Source organism: Silurus meridionalis, chromosome 16, assembly GCF_014805685.1.
Source record: "Silurus meridionalis isolate SWU-2019-XX chromosome 16, ASM1480568v1, whole genome shotgun sequence".
Classification (NCBI taxonomy): domain Eukaryota; kingdom Metazoa; phylum Chordata; class Actinopteri; order Siluriformes; family Siluridae; genus Silurus; species Silurus meridionalis.
In genome coordinates, this window is record NC_060899.1 from 13,065,285 (window position 1) to 13,082,820 (window position 17,536).

At 36.9% G+C, this 17,536-nt stretch overlaps 2 protein-coding genes across 3 annotated transcripts in view; one reads left to right on the forward strand and one right to left on the reverse strand.

Moving 5' to 3' along the window:
* syt6a (synaptotagmin VIa) overlaps positions 1-10,724 on the forward strand; it is a 74,551-nt gene extending 63,827 nt beyond the window's left edge. The window contains exons 4-7 of one of the 2 annotated variants that reach the window (XM_046869375.1): positions 207-327; positions 1,914-2,085; positions 6,297-6,447; positions 6,916-10,724. In XM_046869375.1, the coding sequence (XP_046725331.1) occupies positions 207-327; positions 1,914-2,085; positions 6,297-6,447; positions 6,916-6,987 (516 nt within the window). In that variant the 3' untranslated portion in view covers positions 6,988-10,724. Of the gene's footprint in view, positions 1-206; positions 328-1,913; positions 2,086-6,296 lie in introns of both variants that reach the window. The other variant, XM_046869374.1, reaches the window with a different exon arrangement.
* Positions 10,725-10,862: 138 nt separating this feature from the next.
* olfml3a (olfactomedin-like 3a) lies at positions 10,863-16,667 on the reverse strand. The gene is made up of 3 exons (XM_046869376.1): positions 16,349-16,667; positions 13,930-14,215; positions 10,863-11,924 (listed from the first exon to the last, which is right to left on the reverse strand). Exons 1-3 carry the CDS (start codon positions 16,463-16,465, stop codon positions 11,134-11,136), a joined length of 1,194 nt encoding a protein of 397 aa, XP_046725332.1. The 5' UTR covers positions 16,466-16,667; the 3' UTR covers positions 10,863-11,133.
* Positions 16,668-17,536: the final 869 nt, after the last annotated feature.

Sequence of the window (17,536 nt, forward strand, 5' to 3'; positions counted from 1 at the left end):
TTTTCTGCTTGGCTTTAATGAATGGACATGATTTTGCTGTGAGCTTGTTTTATAAAGGAAAAAAATCTTGGTTTAAAAAAAAAAAAGTCAGTATTCATCATGCTCACTGAGTCAGACTCGCTGACTTTTCCTGCTCATTCAGTTTTTCCACAGCTTGATTTTTTTTTAGTACACTGACATTGTGTTTGTGTGTGTGTGTGAGACAGGAGAGCGTGGACCTTGGGGAGATCATGTTCTCGCTATGCTACTTGCCTACAGCTGGGAGACTTACACTCACTGTTATCAAGTGCAGGAACCTCAAGGCAATGGACATCACAGGCTATTCAGGTAGTATTCTCTTTTAAAAAATGTATATAGTTCCCCTTCTTGAAATGTATTGCGTTATGTCGATTAAACCTTACTTTGAATTAAATAGCCACACTACATTGCGGTCACGTTACATTTTCACTTTACCTAAATTTGGAGACCCAAATGTCGCTGTGCACAAAAGCCAGCTCCATGGAGATATGCTTTACATAGGTTGGGGTGGAAGATCTTCAGTGGCCTACAATAGAGCACCCCACCTAATCTACATCAGTCCCTGAGTTTACAAGCACCCCTCGTGGGTGAATGAGCACAAAATCTTCACAAACTCACTCCAAAATCTTAATCCTTAAAAAAATAGTCATAGATTTAGTCATAGATATTTGTCCCTGCAGTGTATATAATGTATGTTTCCTATGAATTTTTTATTAACCTGATAGATATAGGTAAAATTTTATTTTGCCAGTCCGGCATCATTAAACCTATGTCTTACTATCAAATACAGTGGCATTCAACGTAAGCTCGAAGCAATGAATGTAAAAATGAAACATCTCATTATACATAATGGTTACTAATAGCAGTGATATCTGACAAAAAAAATTAATGTTTCATGTCACTGGCAGATTCAAGTCACGTGCAGTAAACCCGAGCTATTAGAATGTGCCTAAAGCACATTCAATGTCTGAGTCAAACATCCCCTATCCAATTTGTTCCGCTCGAGCCGGGAGTAGTTTTTGCGCCTGACTGATGCACAAAAATAATAAATTGTACAAATCTCCCACTGATCGGTAACTTTGGGAAATCAGTATGCAATAATGATAGTGGATTGTGTTGTACGGCTGGGATCAGTAAAGAACTAAATCTCAGCCGCATCACTCTCTGAATATTAAGTTGATTTATCACTAGTCTAACAAAGCAAATTTTTAAGTGGTAGCCTTCTTACTGAAAATCCAGTCCTTTGGACCTCCTGCTCCACATAGTTGAATTATTTCTATTCACCTTTGACCTGTTTTAGGGAACTAGTTGATAATTTTTTGTTTTGGGGATTAAAATTATTCAGGTAAAACCAGTATAATATATTTTAATCAACATGACAAACAAAATTGCTAATGTAGGAATGCTTTAATGATGTGCACAATTCACTCCATGATGTGGAGGTTAAACGAGCAGTTTTGAGAATTTCATTTGTGATCTAAGAAATGCTCAAAAAGCAACTGAGAAAAACTGTAACACATGCCTCTGCTCAGACATTTTAGAAGTATTAGCAACAAATCCTATACAGTAAAAAGTAATTGGACTACTGTACTGTAATAATACCCAAATAAGGATGGGCTTTCTTTTGAGACTGGTTCCTCTCAAAGATTCTTCCTCATTTCGTCCCAGGAAGTGTTCCAACCCATGCTATCTTCATAGAGCTGGCTCTGTGCACAGGGGCATTATCATGCTGGAACAGGATTGCGTCTTCTAGCTCAAGTAAAGGGAAAATCACTTGCTAGCATTCAAAGACATCTAATACAATCGGGTGTTTCTGACTTTGTGGTAACAGTTTGCAGGAGAAATCGATTTGCTAATTAGATTTTTTCACGGTTATAATCCCTGTGTTTGCACAGATCCATATGTGAAAGTATCTCTTATTTGTGATGGGAAACGTTTGAAAAAGAAGAAGACCACCATCAAAAAGAATACACTCAACCCCACATACAATGAAGCCATCATTTTCGACATCCCCCCAGAGAACATGGATCAAGTCAGCCTGCACATCTCCGTCATGGACTACGACCTGTATGTAAATGCCAACTCATTCCAATTCAGGGTTCATGGTCGAGAATTTTGTATATCTGGAATTTTTTTATTATGACTGGGGTTGTAAAGGTTAGTTAGTATTGCTATTAAAGGTTATTAGTGCTTTACAATTAATATCACAATTCACTCAAGAATTTACATGAAAGCATCACATTTTACAGAAATATATGAATACATGTAGATCTACAAATATTTGACATTCACTAGTGTTTAGTATAAAAGAAAATGTTTATATAAGTGCATATATGTTGCACATGTAATAACAGAAGGTGTTGATTCATACAAGTTTGGCTTACGTTAATGAGTTTGTTCTAAAAAATGATTATTAAAAATAGAAACCCAAACAAATGTTTTCATTAAGGACATGTTAATTGAACTTTGGTGAACTTTGGTGAGATTTTTCAAGAAAAATTAGTTTGTGCTTTCTGGTTCCTCGGTTAAATTTTTTGTATTATTATATAGCTTTTATATATTTTTTTTTACACTGACACAAATTTACATCACAAAATGTAACTTTAAGAACAGGGAAAGGGGCTTCTGATGAAATAAGGTTTCATAACAAGAACATGTCTCATGGATGTTTCACAAATGTATTGTCATTTATTAATGAAGAATGCAATCATTAGTTTTTTTATTATTGCCTACAGCAGTTTTAGTTGCCGAAGAAACATTATGCATGTTGAGGAATATTTTGGTTGAACAACGTTATTTTTTAAAAGCGTATAATAATATTTTGTCAATCACATTCATTTAAACTATAGTTCACATTATTCGTGAACCTTCCAATGACAGAACACATGAAATCCTAATTGGTATCATTATAAATGTCTGGTTTTTGAATTTGAGTTTTGGATTCAACCCATTCAATTCAAATGCCCTGTCAAATAGTCTAATAACTAGGACACAATAGTAAATTTTAGTGATAATACTGATAATACTTTTATAATACTTAGCTGTTATGACATTTCAGACCCCCTGGCTATGTCCCCTGAACCCCCATTTCTAAAGGAAATGAGCCAGATTTAAAATGGAGTTTAAAGAGTAGGAGTAAATGTCTTGGAGATCATTATAGCCCTTTTATAGGTAATTGAAGCAACAGGAATAAATTGCTTTATTAAACATCTCTGCCCATAGTCCTCAAGGTCCTCTGGATAATATCAGTTCAGATCACATCAAAACATCTCTTGATTAAGTCAGAATTATAGTCCTTGACCCAGATAGGCAAAATTACCCCGTTTATCCACCGCAAGCCTGATAATGTCCTTATGGTGAATAAGCTGTACATTAATCAGTTTCGAGCCCGCAAACATGAACTAAACATGTGCTCTGACCTTTCGTTTTTGTTTTGCTCGGCAACATGTTCGTCACATGTCGCAGATTCAAAGGGAGAACACAGAAAGAGGTGGTGTGCCAGAGAGAAAAATAGAAAGTGACACAGACATTCACATTGTGGCTTGGAGGAAAAGGTCAGGAGAAGGTAGTGGTAGTCACAGGGAGTCTCTGTTTATAGAGAGCTTGAAATGCTAGTGCTGTTTGTGTGATATTTGGACTTGAGTAAGTATAGCACACGGCAAAAATTTTTAAAAAATTGATAATTGGTGAATAATTGATAATTGAACCAAATATAGTTTTGTGATAACGGAAAAAATGCCTATGAAGTCTACAGTAGACAGCATTATAATGTGTTCTGGTAATAAGAGATTATAGCTTTATAGGACATATACACTATATATGCACAAATAAATATATATATTTGTGTGTGTGCCATCCAATCCACTTTTAGTCCAAACATCACATTCTAAACCTTGAAATGACCCTAGGTCTAATAGAAAATGAAATGAAAAGGCTTGCTCTCTCTCTCTCTCTCTCTCTCTCTCTCTCTCTCTCTCTCTCTCTCTCTCTCTCTCTCTCTTTTACTTTCTCTCAATCTTTGACTTTCTCAAGGCTACCAATAAGCATCACATACAAACGTTTTACACACTATACAGTTTTGTTTTGTCTGACATACACCTATCAGGCATAACATTATGACCAGCTGCCTAATATTGTTTTGGTTTCCCCTTTTGCTGCCAAAGCAGTTCTGACCCATCGAGCATTAACAGCATAAACTTCTTAAGTAATTCTAGCTACAGGAGCTCGTCTGTTGAATCGGATCACACCGATCAGCCTTCGCTCCCCATGTGCATCATCAACACTTGGCCACCCATGACCCTGTCTCTGGTTCACCACTGTTCCACAGCAGACCTGGAACAGCCCACAAGAGCTAAAGTTTTCGTCAAACTCGCTCAAATCCTTACCCTTGCCCATTTTTCCTGCTTCAAACACAACTTCGCGAACAAAATGTTCACTTGCTGCCTAATAATATTCCACCTACTAACAGCTGCCATGATAAAGAGACATTCAGTGTTATTCACTTACCGTTCTTAGTTATAAAAGCTTAATATTATGCCTGGTTGGTGAAAGATACATATGTGCTTTTTCAATGTCCTATTCCACATTTAGTCTCCATTTGCTGGTACAATAACCTCCACTCTTCTGGGAAGTTGTTTCACTAGATTTTGAAGTGTGGTTGTGGAGATTTGGGTTCATTCAGTAATAAGGTGAGTGTTAGTAAAGTCGGTTACTGATGTAGGTGAGGTGACAAGGCTTGTGGTGCAGTAGGATCAATGTCAAAAGTTTTACTTTCACTCCAACCTATGTGAAGCATATCTTCATGGAGTTGGCTTTGTGCACAGGCCATTGATTGGCATAGTTTAAAGTGAAGGAAAAATGTTAGGATATAGCCATAAATAAATATGCCATTTTTTTAATAATTGAAAATCCATCATTTCTCAATAATGATATCATTTAGGCTGTGGAATGGCTTTAAAAGAAGTAAGCTCTTGTCATCTACTTTCATTATAGTACCTGTAAATATTTGTTTCACCACCATCCTCGTTTTGTCTCCTCTTTCTTTAATCCTAAAGATTTCCCCAATGCTAGAAAACTTCAATTCAATGCTTGAACTCTGACTGTAAAAAAGCTGATATTAAAGACTCCTTTCAGCAGTGCTAATTAAAAAAGATAGGCGTCTGCCATAAAAGTCGTTGTTACTATAGAAAACCACCTTCTGACCAATCAGAGCATTTGACAGGGTTATTTTGGAAAAGAAACATGGCAACACAGCTTATTTATACAGCAATATGTTGTTTCCTTTTTTATACTGCATTCACAACTTTTAATGTTATATAAGGTGTTATATAATTAATTATATAATGAAATTATTTATAGGGCTGTAGAGGCCATAGAACTATAAATCTTATAATATGAGTTTACAGTTTTTCTCAGTTGTATTGGAGCATTTCTCGAATTATTCTTAATATTTGCAAACCAGAAAGGGCTTTTTTTTTTTTTTTAACAATTAGTACAAACAGCACATCACAATGGATTATTGTGCTTGCAAAAGCCTGTACCTTTCTCAAAATCCTTTGTTCATCTCTCAAAGGTATTTGTGTGAATGTTTAGGCATGTGGTCAGTATGATGCAAGGTTGCAAAGTGCAAGGTTTCAGTATTTTCTGATGTAAACCACAGTGTGGATTACAATGACTGAAAATGCACAAGGCTGGATTTCTTGTGTCATCTGCATCTATGAATTTCAACAGCACAAATGTACACATTACATAAGCTTGATAGATTATGACAACTGGTTTAACTATTTTCCATTTGATGGCTCATGCAATGAACTGATGCTGAGATGTTTTGAGGGTTGAGAACCAGTATAATATATTTTAATCAACAGGACATAAACAGTTGATAATGTAGAAAACAACAGACAATTGTTCACAATCACTGAAATGAATATAACAAAGTAATCGCAATTTGTTCAAAGCAACGAGAAATGCTTTTATGATGAGCACAAGTGATAGATAGATAGATAGATAGATAGATAGATAGATAGATAGATAGATAGATAGATAGATAGACAGACAGACAGACAGACAGACAGACAGACAGACAGACAGACAGACAGATAGATAGATAGACAGATAGATAGATAGACAGATAGACTGCGATCTTCTTAGACAACAGAAATTTAAAATTTGCCTTTTTTTATAAACCACCACCATGCTTTATGTTCTAAATGATATAATAAAAATAACTGGTATACATATAACCCATGTTGTGTACACCATGCTTTTCCTTTTACCAGGGTGGGTCATAACGAGATCATTGGTGTGAACCGTGTCGGGTGCGAAGCCGAGGGCCTCAGCAGAGACCACTGGAATGAGATGCTGGCGTACCCACGCAAACCCATTGCACACTGGCACCCCTTGCTGGAGCCCAAGAAATCTGAAAAAGAGGTTTGCCTCCTTTTTTTAGCTTCCTTGGTGGAAAATACTATAGGTTTATTTAAATCTAGTGGAGCCCTGGATTTGGAAGGGTGGTAGGGAATAATCAGAGGAAATAATATGGTCCAAAAAAAACACCTCGGGTCATTATGATTCAGTCCATGCCTGGTGCCTTTGAAGATGACTTGCAATGAATAATTCAGAGACTGTGTGCAATGTTTTATTATATATTAATATATAAACACGACCTATCCTGTAAAAATAGTTTGTAAAACAGTGATGTCTTTAATGTTTAATAAATCACTAGTGCATTATGCTTATGTGTTCTGCATCTTGCAAGTTCCAAGTTAATTTCATTGCAGTACATGTACATTGGAATTCTTGTGCGCTTCTCAGAGTCAGCTTTTCATACGTGTAGTGAATGGTGTGGTGATTGTTTTTAAAACTTGCTAACTTTCCCCATGTTCTCGTTTTTTCCAGTGGAAAACCAGGACGGCTAGTTTTGACAGTCAGGGCTCATGCCCTTCCCCCAAAGCGCCTGCAAGCCCTTGAATGGAAACACATGTGACCCAGAAGACCTGGCTCCCTTTTCCTGCTGTCTGTCTGTGTGCCTGAGAAAAAAAAAGCAACAAAAACAAAACCAGAACGTAAAAATCCCTGCCATCTTCAGGTCTCCTTGGTTTCTCCAGCTCTCTGAGGCCTTGTGCACAAATCTTTCATGAAGCGTGACGCCTTTTTCGGTGCAGCAGAAGAAGTTTTTTTCTGCCTTCAAAAGGTGGATGAAAGCTGACCATGGCATTATCGGAAACATCACTTCAAGAGGTTGAAGTTTTCCTTTGCAAGATGATCACATTACTCAGTGCTCGCTGGTTGGAGAAAAAAAGAAAAAAAAAAAACGAAAGAGCTTATCTCCGAGAGCCGAGTGTCTGAGCAGTGAAAGGAAGAATGATTCAAGCCAAAACGGAAAAAGGGACTCAATCTAAGGCAGTGAGAAGTGATAACAGTAGAGGAGGAAAATTAATTGTCAGCTATTATATATGAAAAAACCTCTCCATATTATTTTGGGAAGGAAAATCTGACTTAACACTGATGTTGTTGAGACTTTTACAATCGCTGTCCTGAGCTTTATTGATGTCGTAAACAGAATTGTGTTCATTTTGTCATTAAAAAAAAAAAAATCGAGAGGCGTTTCGGCCGAGCACAATGTTCTCAAGTGCGCTTTCCTCACTGTCTCCAAATAGAGATATTTTAAAGATTGGCTTGGTGTTATTGCTGGATGATAGAATAGAAACCTATACATTTATCTCTGTTCAAATTGATTAAGTTACCAACTGTAGGTCAGTATGTTAGTACTCATGTTCTCAGTAGTGTCTCTGTATTTTTCGAACTCCATTTCTGCTAAAGATGTAGTTTAATAGTGGAAACTCATATTAACCTTTTTTTCTTTTGCTGTAATTTTATCAACATGCCATCATGTTCGTTTCAAACAGGTCTTATACCTGAACATCAAGGGCACATGAAGTGTATATAAGGTCATCAAAATAAACCTTTCATAAGCGTGGTCTATTTGGAGCACAAAATGAAACACTTAAACACACACATGTATAATATATACATATATAACAAATTATTCTAGATTTACAGTGCGGCAATTATAAATCAAGTGTGAATTAGGGTCTCTGAAAAGCGAATTGCACACATAACACTACCACTTTTGAAGCCATTTCGACTCCTCAGAAGGCGCTGTGCACTCCAGCAGTTTACCAACAAGTGCTCTACACGTACATACGAGATATTTATTCATTATGGCTATAATACCTTGGCTGTTGACTGTATGTGTCACGCTTAACAAACACGTTTTTTTTTTTTACACTGACGAGTTCCATTTATGATTCCTTCCCTCTGTAAAAATGCAGATCACAGCAGTTTTGAAATGCTCGACCTGACAAGGAAGGGAAAAAAAAGAAGCACACAATGAAAAAGATGGATGCTGGCAAAGGCAATTTGAAATAATTGGGACTTTTGCAGTTAAAAGTAAACGCATCTCTTATCAATTACACAGTCTACCTAGCACACAACATTTAATGTAGCCAATCCAACTGTTATATTATGGTGTGATTGAAACTATGAGGCAGATGAACAGTGGCATTTCCTGTGAAATAGTAACAAACATCATACCTAATAAGAGCACAGAAATATATAACATATATATATATATATATATATATATATATATATATATATATATATATATATATATATTCAAATTCAATTCAAAACCATTTAAATTAAATATATCGTTTTGTACATCGTCTAATCAAGTAATTTTCTTGTTGTTGTTCAAAACTGTTCTACCTAAGAATCTAATCAAGCCTATATTTGTCTTTGTGATTTGATGTTTTCACATTTTAACACCATTACTGACGTTCTTTCTTCTTGTTTTGACTGTAATATACAATTTTATGATGCTATTTGTGTGGCATTCTGGGAAAAACCATCAGATGTTGCTGCAGCCAAATTACAGTAAACCACCAAAAACAGACCTGCCAATCTTCTTTACCCTAGGACCTTCAAATAGACTGTTACTGCTATGAGTTATCACTTAAAATTATGCCATAAAGAGCCAGCTTTGGGTTTTTTCCCTTAGTAAAAATGTACATGAATGAATGAATGAATGAATGAATGAATGAATGAATGAATAAATGAAACAGTTAATTGACTTTCTTTTAGCTTCGCCCCTTTTCCTCCTTTGCTTATTGATAAGTGTGTTCTCATCTAATCTCTGTTAATCTCCTGTTATTTTTCTTACTCTAATGACACGTTCTCACTTTTTGAAAATGTAAATCTGATTTTTTTTAGCTCAATAATGTGAAATAAAACTGATAACTTTTAGATTTGACAATTTATTATAGAAGACACAGGATATAAAGAGATATTTCCTATAAAAGAGCTCCATAAAAATATAATGAAGTGCCAAATCTAATGCTTTACAAATGAAACTAAAATGTAATGATAATTAAAAAGTGATTTAAAAAAAATGGGGTTTTGATCCCATGCATCTAGTGGTTACTGTAAAATCCCTGACTTCAGCAAGCATGTTATTGCTTTTCAGGGTTGGCAGGTCTGCAAAAAAAGCTTTTTTTGGGCTTAGGGGAAAACATGTGCATATCATTTGAGGAGTATATGTGAGAAAATATCAGGGTTTTGCCATATAAAGGTTTTTCCAAGCCAGCACGTTTATGTTCTACACCATAATGTAGATACACATTAGGTTTAGTGCCCAACGTGTGGAGACAAGTCACTCTAGATGTCCTTCTTTGCTTCGAAATCGAACCTTTAGAGTAAAGAACACATTGAGACTGCATTAGATTCAAAAGACATTTTCTTTTTGGATGCTTTCCGGAAGGCATCCCAGTGTAGCAGTGTGTTTTAAATCAGGACTCACTCATTGAGGCTTTCAGTGGACATAACTTATGCGGCAGAGCTCCAAGTGATAAACACATGTGGACTGAACTCCCTAAATGACTTTCCTTTTGCAATCCCTGGAAATAACATCATTGTTTTGAAAGTAGTTATTAATTAGAATATGAAACCTCCTTTATTAGCCATCATACATTACAGCTGTTGAGGTTTACATGTTTCTATGTTAAGAAATAGATCTAACATTTTGGTGAATAACTGCAGGTAACTGTTTGATGACTTGACAAATTGATGTACTGTTTTTGATTCCTACCTGTACCGAACCATGTTTCTGATGTCCTCAGGCCCCGGCACTATAGACACAACCTGTTGCTGTTGTAGGTGGAATCTGTGAAATGGGTACAAATTACTTTCTGGTGTGTGCGGTTTATGAACCTCTTATTTTTTTCCTCTCCTTTGTGAATTGAACAACTTTCCAATTTTCCAAGAAAACTGTTGAACAACTGTTCTTCTATTTCATACAAGCAGAAATAAAGTTGTCAGATGAGTCGTTTCAGTCATTCTGCTTTGTCATACTTCATCGCAATGAGTCCTAACTGGTATTGCAATCAAGTCTTGAGACATTTATAGATACATAAGAAATAGAGACATTTTCATATGTCCTTTTTCCCAGGTTGGATGCATGTCATTCAATAAACACTGGCTGCATGAGGTTTTCAATCTGGCTACCTCAGCTGAACTTACGTTACCCTAGAACCATTGTTCTCCAAGTGTGGGGTCCATCAAGCAATAGTCTGAAGCATTTTCTAAATTTGTTGTTTTACAAATCACAAGCCAAAATTATTAAACTTATTATACCAATAAATAACAGCTGGAATACTATATTGATTAAAGTAAAATTGTTAGACCGAAAGTCTACACTTTTTTGCTCCAATAAGTCGCCAAAATTTGATAATTATGTGCCTAATTATGTAAATAGCTTTTTTATTAAACAAATATTCAGTGAGAAGTATGTAAATTGTATTTATTTATGTATTGTTTTACCCATCCTAGGAGCATTTTCTAGAAATTTCTATAAAAAAATACTGAAAATAGCTGTAACACCATATTAGGCACTGATTTTGCATTTCGCCTCAACATATGGTCAGATTTTCATATTTAACTTGTGTGAGCTATTCAAAAGTTCTACATTTTTAAAGTTGTGTTGATACAGTAAGTATACTCTTGTGTACAATCTTTTTGGTCAGGTTTTTCTTAGTAGTCTCGTTGCATCTGCAGTTATTCCTCTGGAGGTGGCATTATGGCCCAGAGCTTCTTCTTCAGGGCCATCCTGTAGAGAATCTGATATCCATCATCCCAGGCATAGACCTGCTTCTCCACAGGATTGTACTTCAGGCTTGAGTGACCTCCGTACCGCCTAGGGAAGTAGACAAGTGGGGCTTCTCCGGGTGTTACCATGTCATTAACATCAAATACACACTGAACTCTGGAGCGGCTGGGGGGTCTAGTGTTGTAGACCACGTAGAGTGTGCCACAAACAAAAAATGCTGCTTCAGCATTGTTCCTGGAGCATGATGTTTCCCACATTTGCTCGATGTCCAGTGTATCAGAGTCCATCTTGGCAAGGTTAATAGTATCTCCAACAGTGTACAATGCCCAAAGTCCTTCCTCATCTGCAATCAAGTCCACCATGGTCTCAGGATTGAAACTGTACACTGACAACTGGTCCTGTACCGGAAGCACGGCACTGTCCACCACAGAGCTGTTCTCCAGATGGAACTTGATCACTTGCAATTCTGATCTCTCAGTCACATAGTAAAGAAAGCCATCATAGACAGCATGGCCTGTACCATTCCATGCCATAGGGAGGGTTATCTGCTTGCCTTTGGACATGCCAGATGATGCAGAGAGCTCTTTTACTGAGCTGAACTCATACAAAGTGTCCTCAGAAGTTCCATTAAAGACGTAGACCTTTGCTGTTTTGGAATCCTTGGTCCAAGCTCCTTTGGTGCTGCCCAGCCTTTTCACGATCTTCATGGCGCGGATACTTGACACGATGTCGACGCAAACTGTGAGGAAACAAATTAATCACCCTCAGTGTGCAGTGCCAAACTTATAATACCAACCTGTATATGTATTTCAATCCTGTAGTCACTGAAATAGATTTACCCATTATCACTTTGTAAGTCTTAAAGGTTTTGATTAAGGGCTCAGGAGCAGCAACTTTGCAGTGCTGGGATTTGATTAGAATTCCAACATCTTAACCACCATACTACCACACTAAAGCAAATGCACTTGAATACAGAAATTAGTAAGATACAGACTCATCTGTACAGATACATCTTTTTTTTTTACACCAATTCCAAAAAATGATAAATTAGCTTTAACAAACAAAAAAATATACACAAAAAGTATGCAATATAAAGATCTGTATTTTTCAATTGTTGAATTTTTTGAAGAAATGCTTCAGAAATAACATTTACCTAAACAAATTATTCAGAACATTCCAGGCCAGGATGTACCTGAAGGAAAACTTCAACCTGGAGGAAAACACATCTAGCCTGAGGTAGTAAATTCTGCAGTCAGAATCAATAACACACAAAAAATTGCTTCCTAGAAATATTCACTCACAACTACCGAGAAAAAAAAGAAGCTGTTAACTCAATGGAAATGAGGCCGAGGTGAAAGTAGTATAGATGCAGCCCTAAAAATTATCATAAGAGGGCATTTATCTACCACTCTATACCAAGCCTTTTCTACTTCTCTTTTTTTTCTCACCGACCTGAAAGCAAGGTGTTGCTTGCAAGTCCTGAAAAGCCTTTATTTTTAAGGTCACTATAGAGCACAGCTTAGATGCTTCCGAAAATTTTAGAGGACTGCAAAAGCCTTTAGCTGTTTCAAAGGTGTCATATTTCAAGTGATTTGTGACAGTTTTGAGGGAAAAAGTGAACTTACATCTTAAGGAAATAGTCTGGTTTAGCTGCAGACGTCATCTTTGCTTTGTCCTAAAATCAATAAGACATTGCAGCCTAGAGGAACAGAACATCCATCACGAGATGGAATGATCCAGCTCTCTGTACATGATAGAGGACTTTTTCAATATGAGCTGAGTTTGAACAGAACCTCATCTGACCTGTGGACTGGCCGGCGACGCTCCGAGCCATGATCCTGTTCCTCAAAATAACCAACGTGCCAGAACAAACTAACTCACAGATACTAATGGACTCTTTCCAGGCTGTATGGAATTGAGTAATGAATAACAATTTGTGCAGGAAATACCAGAGTGGGTCTGGATTTCTTTATTTTATTTTGTTCTTCAGAAGGTTGAATGAGAAAGCTGTTGGAAAGCTGCTGATGTGAAAAATATTTAGCACACAAAAATTATAGAGTATATAGATGGAACTATATTCCCCTATGTAACAAACCTCTGGTCTGGCCTTAGTAAATTAGCATTTGTTCTAGCTTCACTATAAGAACATTACAGCAGAGCGGAAAATGGAAAATGTGATTTATCTCCTGATATAAAATGGGATTATACTAAGCTTGGTATAGAGGATGTAGAACAAAATGAGGAAAGCATGTGAACATTTCTCATGTAAAGAGATGTTTAGAATTTTGGCTTCTCTTCAATTTAGGGGTCGGTGCCCCAGATGCACCTGGATGTAGGAAAGTAATTCAGCAGATCAAACAAAGCACTTGTACATTCTGTAGCATACTGTAGCAAAACTGGCAAAAACCGGTCACACTCTTTGAACCATTGCAGCATCTGTTGCAGCAATTTGCATGAAATATTTACCTAAGACATCCCATAGATCGTTCTGGTTTTCTCATCGAAGTGATAAAAAAAGTTTGGACAAAGTGGGTGTTTGCCGTTAAAAGATCTGCACAAGCTCTTGTCAAAAGAAGCAGTGTAAAACAAACCACTACAAGATAAGGCATCTTATTAATAGGAATTTGATGTAGCTTCAAGAAATTCCTGCCTTCTAATGTAACCAGGATTAAGTGATCTTGTGCAGCTTGATGATGATGATGCACATCCGAAGATCTCTTTATCTCAATTCCAGTTTACCTTACCTGAAATCTCAAAAAACTCATCCTTCTTCTTCCTTTCCTTCGTCACAGGCTTTTGTTCCAGCATTTTGTCCACCGCTTTAACACAAGGTTTTGGTGGGTATTTGGTTTCGATGTAGTCCATCTCTTTCTCAACTCGGTCCACCCGCACCCCAGCTCCCTCCAGCTCCTCTCGCAGCTTTTCATGTTCACTGCCCAGTTTATGCAGCAGATCTGCAGCCTGATTCTTGAACTGCTTCAGGTCAGTGTTGTAACGGTTGTTCTGCTCTTGCCATGATGCAATACGTTCCTGGACACAAACAAACAAAAACGTTGATGAGATGCTGTGACAAAAAAAAAATTGTCACAATATGGGACCTGTTTTAGGACACACGTAATGTCTGGTTTTAGTTGCATAGGTGCAAATTTATTTAGGATTTCATTGGTGGAGTTTGAGGTTTAAGGAGATTTTAAAAAGACGAAAGCTTCAGCCAAGCATGAACTGCAGCTTCCACACTGGCCTACAGAACTGCTTAGGAATACAGTAAATAATACAGTATACACTTCCTGTATAGTATATAATCAGACTGTTAACATTCACCAAATGCAAAGTATAGCTTAGTGTATCTTGTTTTCCTGAACCTAGCCTTGATATTGTGATTCCTTCCTAGGTTTGAGTCTTTGTGCCGTTTCCTAGTTCCTGATTATGGTCCTTGTCAGCAAGAACGTTTGCTGATCACCTGAACCTTGCCTCTTATAACGACTTGCATTTCACCCTGCTTCTGCTATCGATTCCGCCGCATGACACAAAACACATCTGTCTACAAGGATGCCTGCGGGTGGCTAGGTTTGTGTGTGAGTCTGTATATATGCATGTGTGTGTGTGTGTTTTGTGCAATTGCCATTTTTTTGCCCTACACCTCATTATGCCGTTAATGAGACATTGATAGATAACTCATTGCTCATCTCTAATGGCTTCAGTGTCTAATGCTATTGATTAAGATTAGATTTTAACCCTCCCTTCTAATAGCACATCCAGCCACCATTGGAACATAATAATTCCCTTAATTCTTTGGCCATTTCCCAAATCATTCCATCCACACCAGGTGGCTGATGGAATCAATCCTAATGTGCGATGCATTGGTACGAAGAATTTACGAACTTGTCCAACCACTGGTAAATGATGCGCGCTTCCTTTGCCAATCGTTATCGGAGTTAAACGAAGTCATCGCTGCTGTATGATTATCAGGTAATGTTACTTCCCTTTGAGGCAGAGAGAAGTGGAATTATATATTGATTGAGCAAATACTAGAGCAAGGAGGTTTAATCTATGTAGTGCAGTAATTATGGTCCTCTATATTGGCACATTAGAAGATGAGTTAACAGTATAGGAAATAAAACCGTATTTTTATTGGTGCGTTTGAACAAATATTGTTACCCAAGTGTCAGAATTGTTTGTAGTATGCAAACTGTATGCAATGTGCATACTATAATTTGCACGTCTGGATTATAAATAATGCATAAGGAAGGATGTGCTCCATTTCACTGATAACAAATATGCTGAGGTTAGCACTTGCGTCTGGTGTGGAATGGGATTTTGTTGGTCAATGCAGCACTGCGCATCACACTGGTAGTCTGTAACAGTGTTAAACCGCTTTTCTTCACAGGTTTATCAGCTGTTTTTTAAAACGGTTGTAATAAATCGGTTAACCCTTTCATTCGTGGTTTCAAAGGTCTCACAGGCATCAATCATTTTTAGACCATTGTTCTAAATGAACATAAAGCATTCTTGTGTTACTCCTCAGATTATTTGCCATTTTAATTAGATTTAAAAAAATTGTTTATCGGGATGCATTAATTAGTTATTTGTTTAAATAAACATTTATACATCCAAAATCAATTGCATACTGTATTTAATTGCTGTACGTTTTTCCCAGAATTTATTTCCATAATTTTGATGATTAATATTTTAGATTTTCCACATGGATGTTAGTTTTTTTTTTTTTTTTTTTTATTCAGGTAAAATGTTTTATTTTATTTTTTTACTTATAATACTTCCACACATAAATGATCTATTTTTATTTCAATTAAATATTTAACATGCAGTTTTCAATTCTAAAAACCAACTAAAGAGCCTGGATAGTTTTAAAAAATAATACATGCGTAAAGTGGTTCAAAAAATGCTTAAGGCAGAAAATTTTCCATTCAGTGTGTATGTACTGCTAATTACAGCACGGTCAATTAATTCTGTTTATACTTCTTTTAGACGGTGCCTCCATAGTAATTTGCTCACTGATAAATTCTGAAAGAATAGGAAGTAAATTCAAGTCCAAATGGATTTTCGAGAGAAATGAAAAAATAACATCATTACAGACAGCAGATATACAAGCTTCCGTTATGTTTAGAGATAAGTGTGATTGGCATCTGGCAATTACTCTCTTACCTCCAAAGCAGCCATTCGGCTTTCCAGGTAGTTCATCAGGTTCTGGTATTGGTACTGGGCCTGAGAGAGCTGAGCAAGCATGCTGAGGAGGACAGAAAAGAAGAAGCCTGCTTTCATTGTGAGTTCAGATGTGGGACACCTTTAAACTCGTCTTCGTGCAGCCCCAGGACTGAAAAATGTTTGCGAGGCCCTTGCAGTTTGCTCTAGGCACAAACCCTAGAGATGTATATCTTTGCAGAAGTGATCAAAGAAGTGACCATGAACAGGAACAACTGCTGAAGTTTCTTATTCTCTGGCTCTCTCCTTTGACTGGAATGTTTTCCTAAAAGCTGAAGGAGGAGCCATGAATCTACGGCCTCTAGCTGTGTCCAATGTACCAAGCTCTGTTTCAAATATTAACCCTATACAGGGTTTTGTCATTTTAAATACGTGCGAGGAAAACGATAAACATACAATCATGTAGCTAATCCATGTCAGTAAAATTGTGGGAAACTAAATTGCTTTCTGGGTTCATCATGTGATCAACACCCTGCCTTACTTTCTTTCTTTCTTTTTGTTTGCCAGAAGGATGCAAGGAGATAAACGGTAGCCTAGATAGCATCGCTTGGAAGAAAAGGCATTGTGGCAAGTTTAATCATTAAAAAACGTAATAATAATAATAATAATAATAATAATAATAATAATAATAATAAATACTGTTAATGTCTGCAAAGCTGTAAAACTTCTCCCATTAGGGGTCGCCACAGCGGACCATCCGCATGTTTGATTTGGCACGTTTTTACGCTGGAAGCCCTTCCTAACGCAACCCTCCCCATTTATCTGGGCTTGGGACCGGCACTAAGGCTTGTGCAACCCTAATGGCTGGGGTTCGATCCCTGCCCGAACTTTTTAAAAAGTTGTTTCATTATATTTCTGCCATTTGGACTCCTCATAAACAGACTAGAATATAAATAGAATAGTCTCCTTAAAGGTCCTAAAGCCATCGTCATGTCTTGCTATAATTCGAAGTAAACAACAATTAAATTCAGGGTGATTTATTCTAAAGCAGATACAGCACATATTTTCAATCAGCCAACTAAGACAGCAGGTACAGCAAACATGTGCCACCTACACGAAATCTGCTTTATTAAACAGCATATTGGCTGTTCGCATGTTTAGACAGTAACAGAATAAGCCAACACCTCCACA

Bases quoted from the DNA above. Each gene is read 5' to 3' on its own strand.
- olfml3a (XM_046869376.1), bottom strand. From the start codon at position 16,465: ATGAAAGCAGGCTTCTTCTTTTCTGTCCTCCTCAGCATGCTTGCTCAG. The intron at 14,216-16,348 runs GTAAGAGAGTAA...GTTTGTGTCCAG, and splicing joins GCCGAATGGCTGCTTTGGAG to GAACGTATTGCATCATGGCA. The intron at 11,925-13,929 runs GTAAGGTAAACT...GTTTCCTCACAG, and splicing joins TGAGTTTTTTGAGATTTCAG to TTTGCGTCGACATCGTGTCA.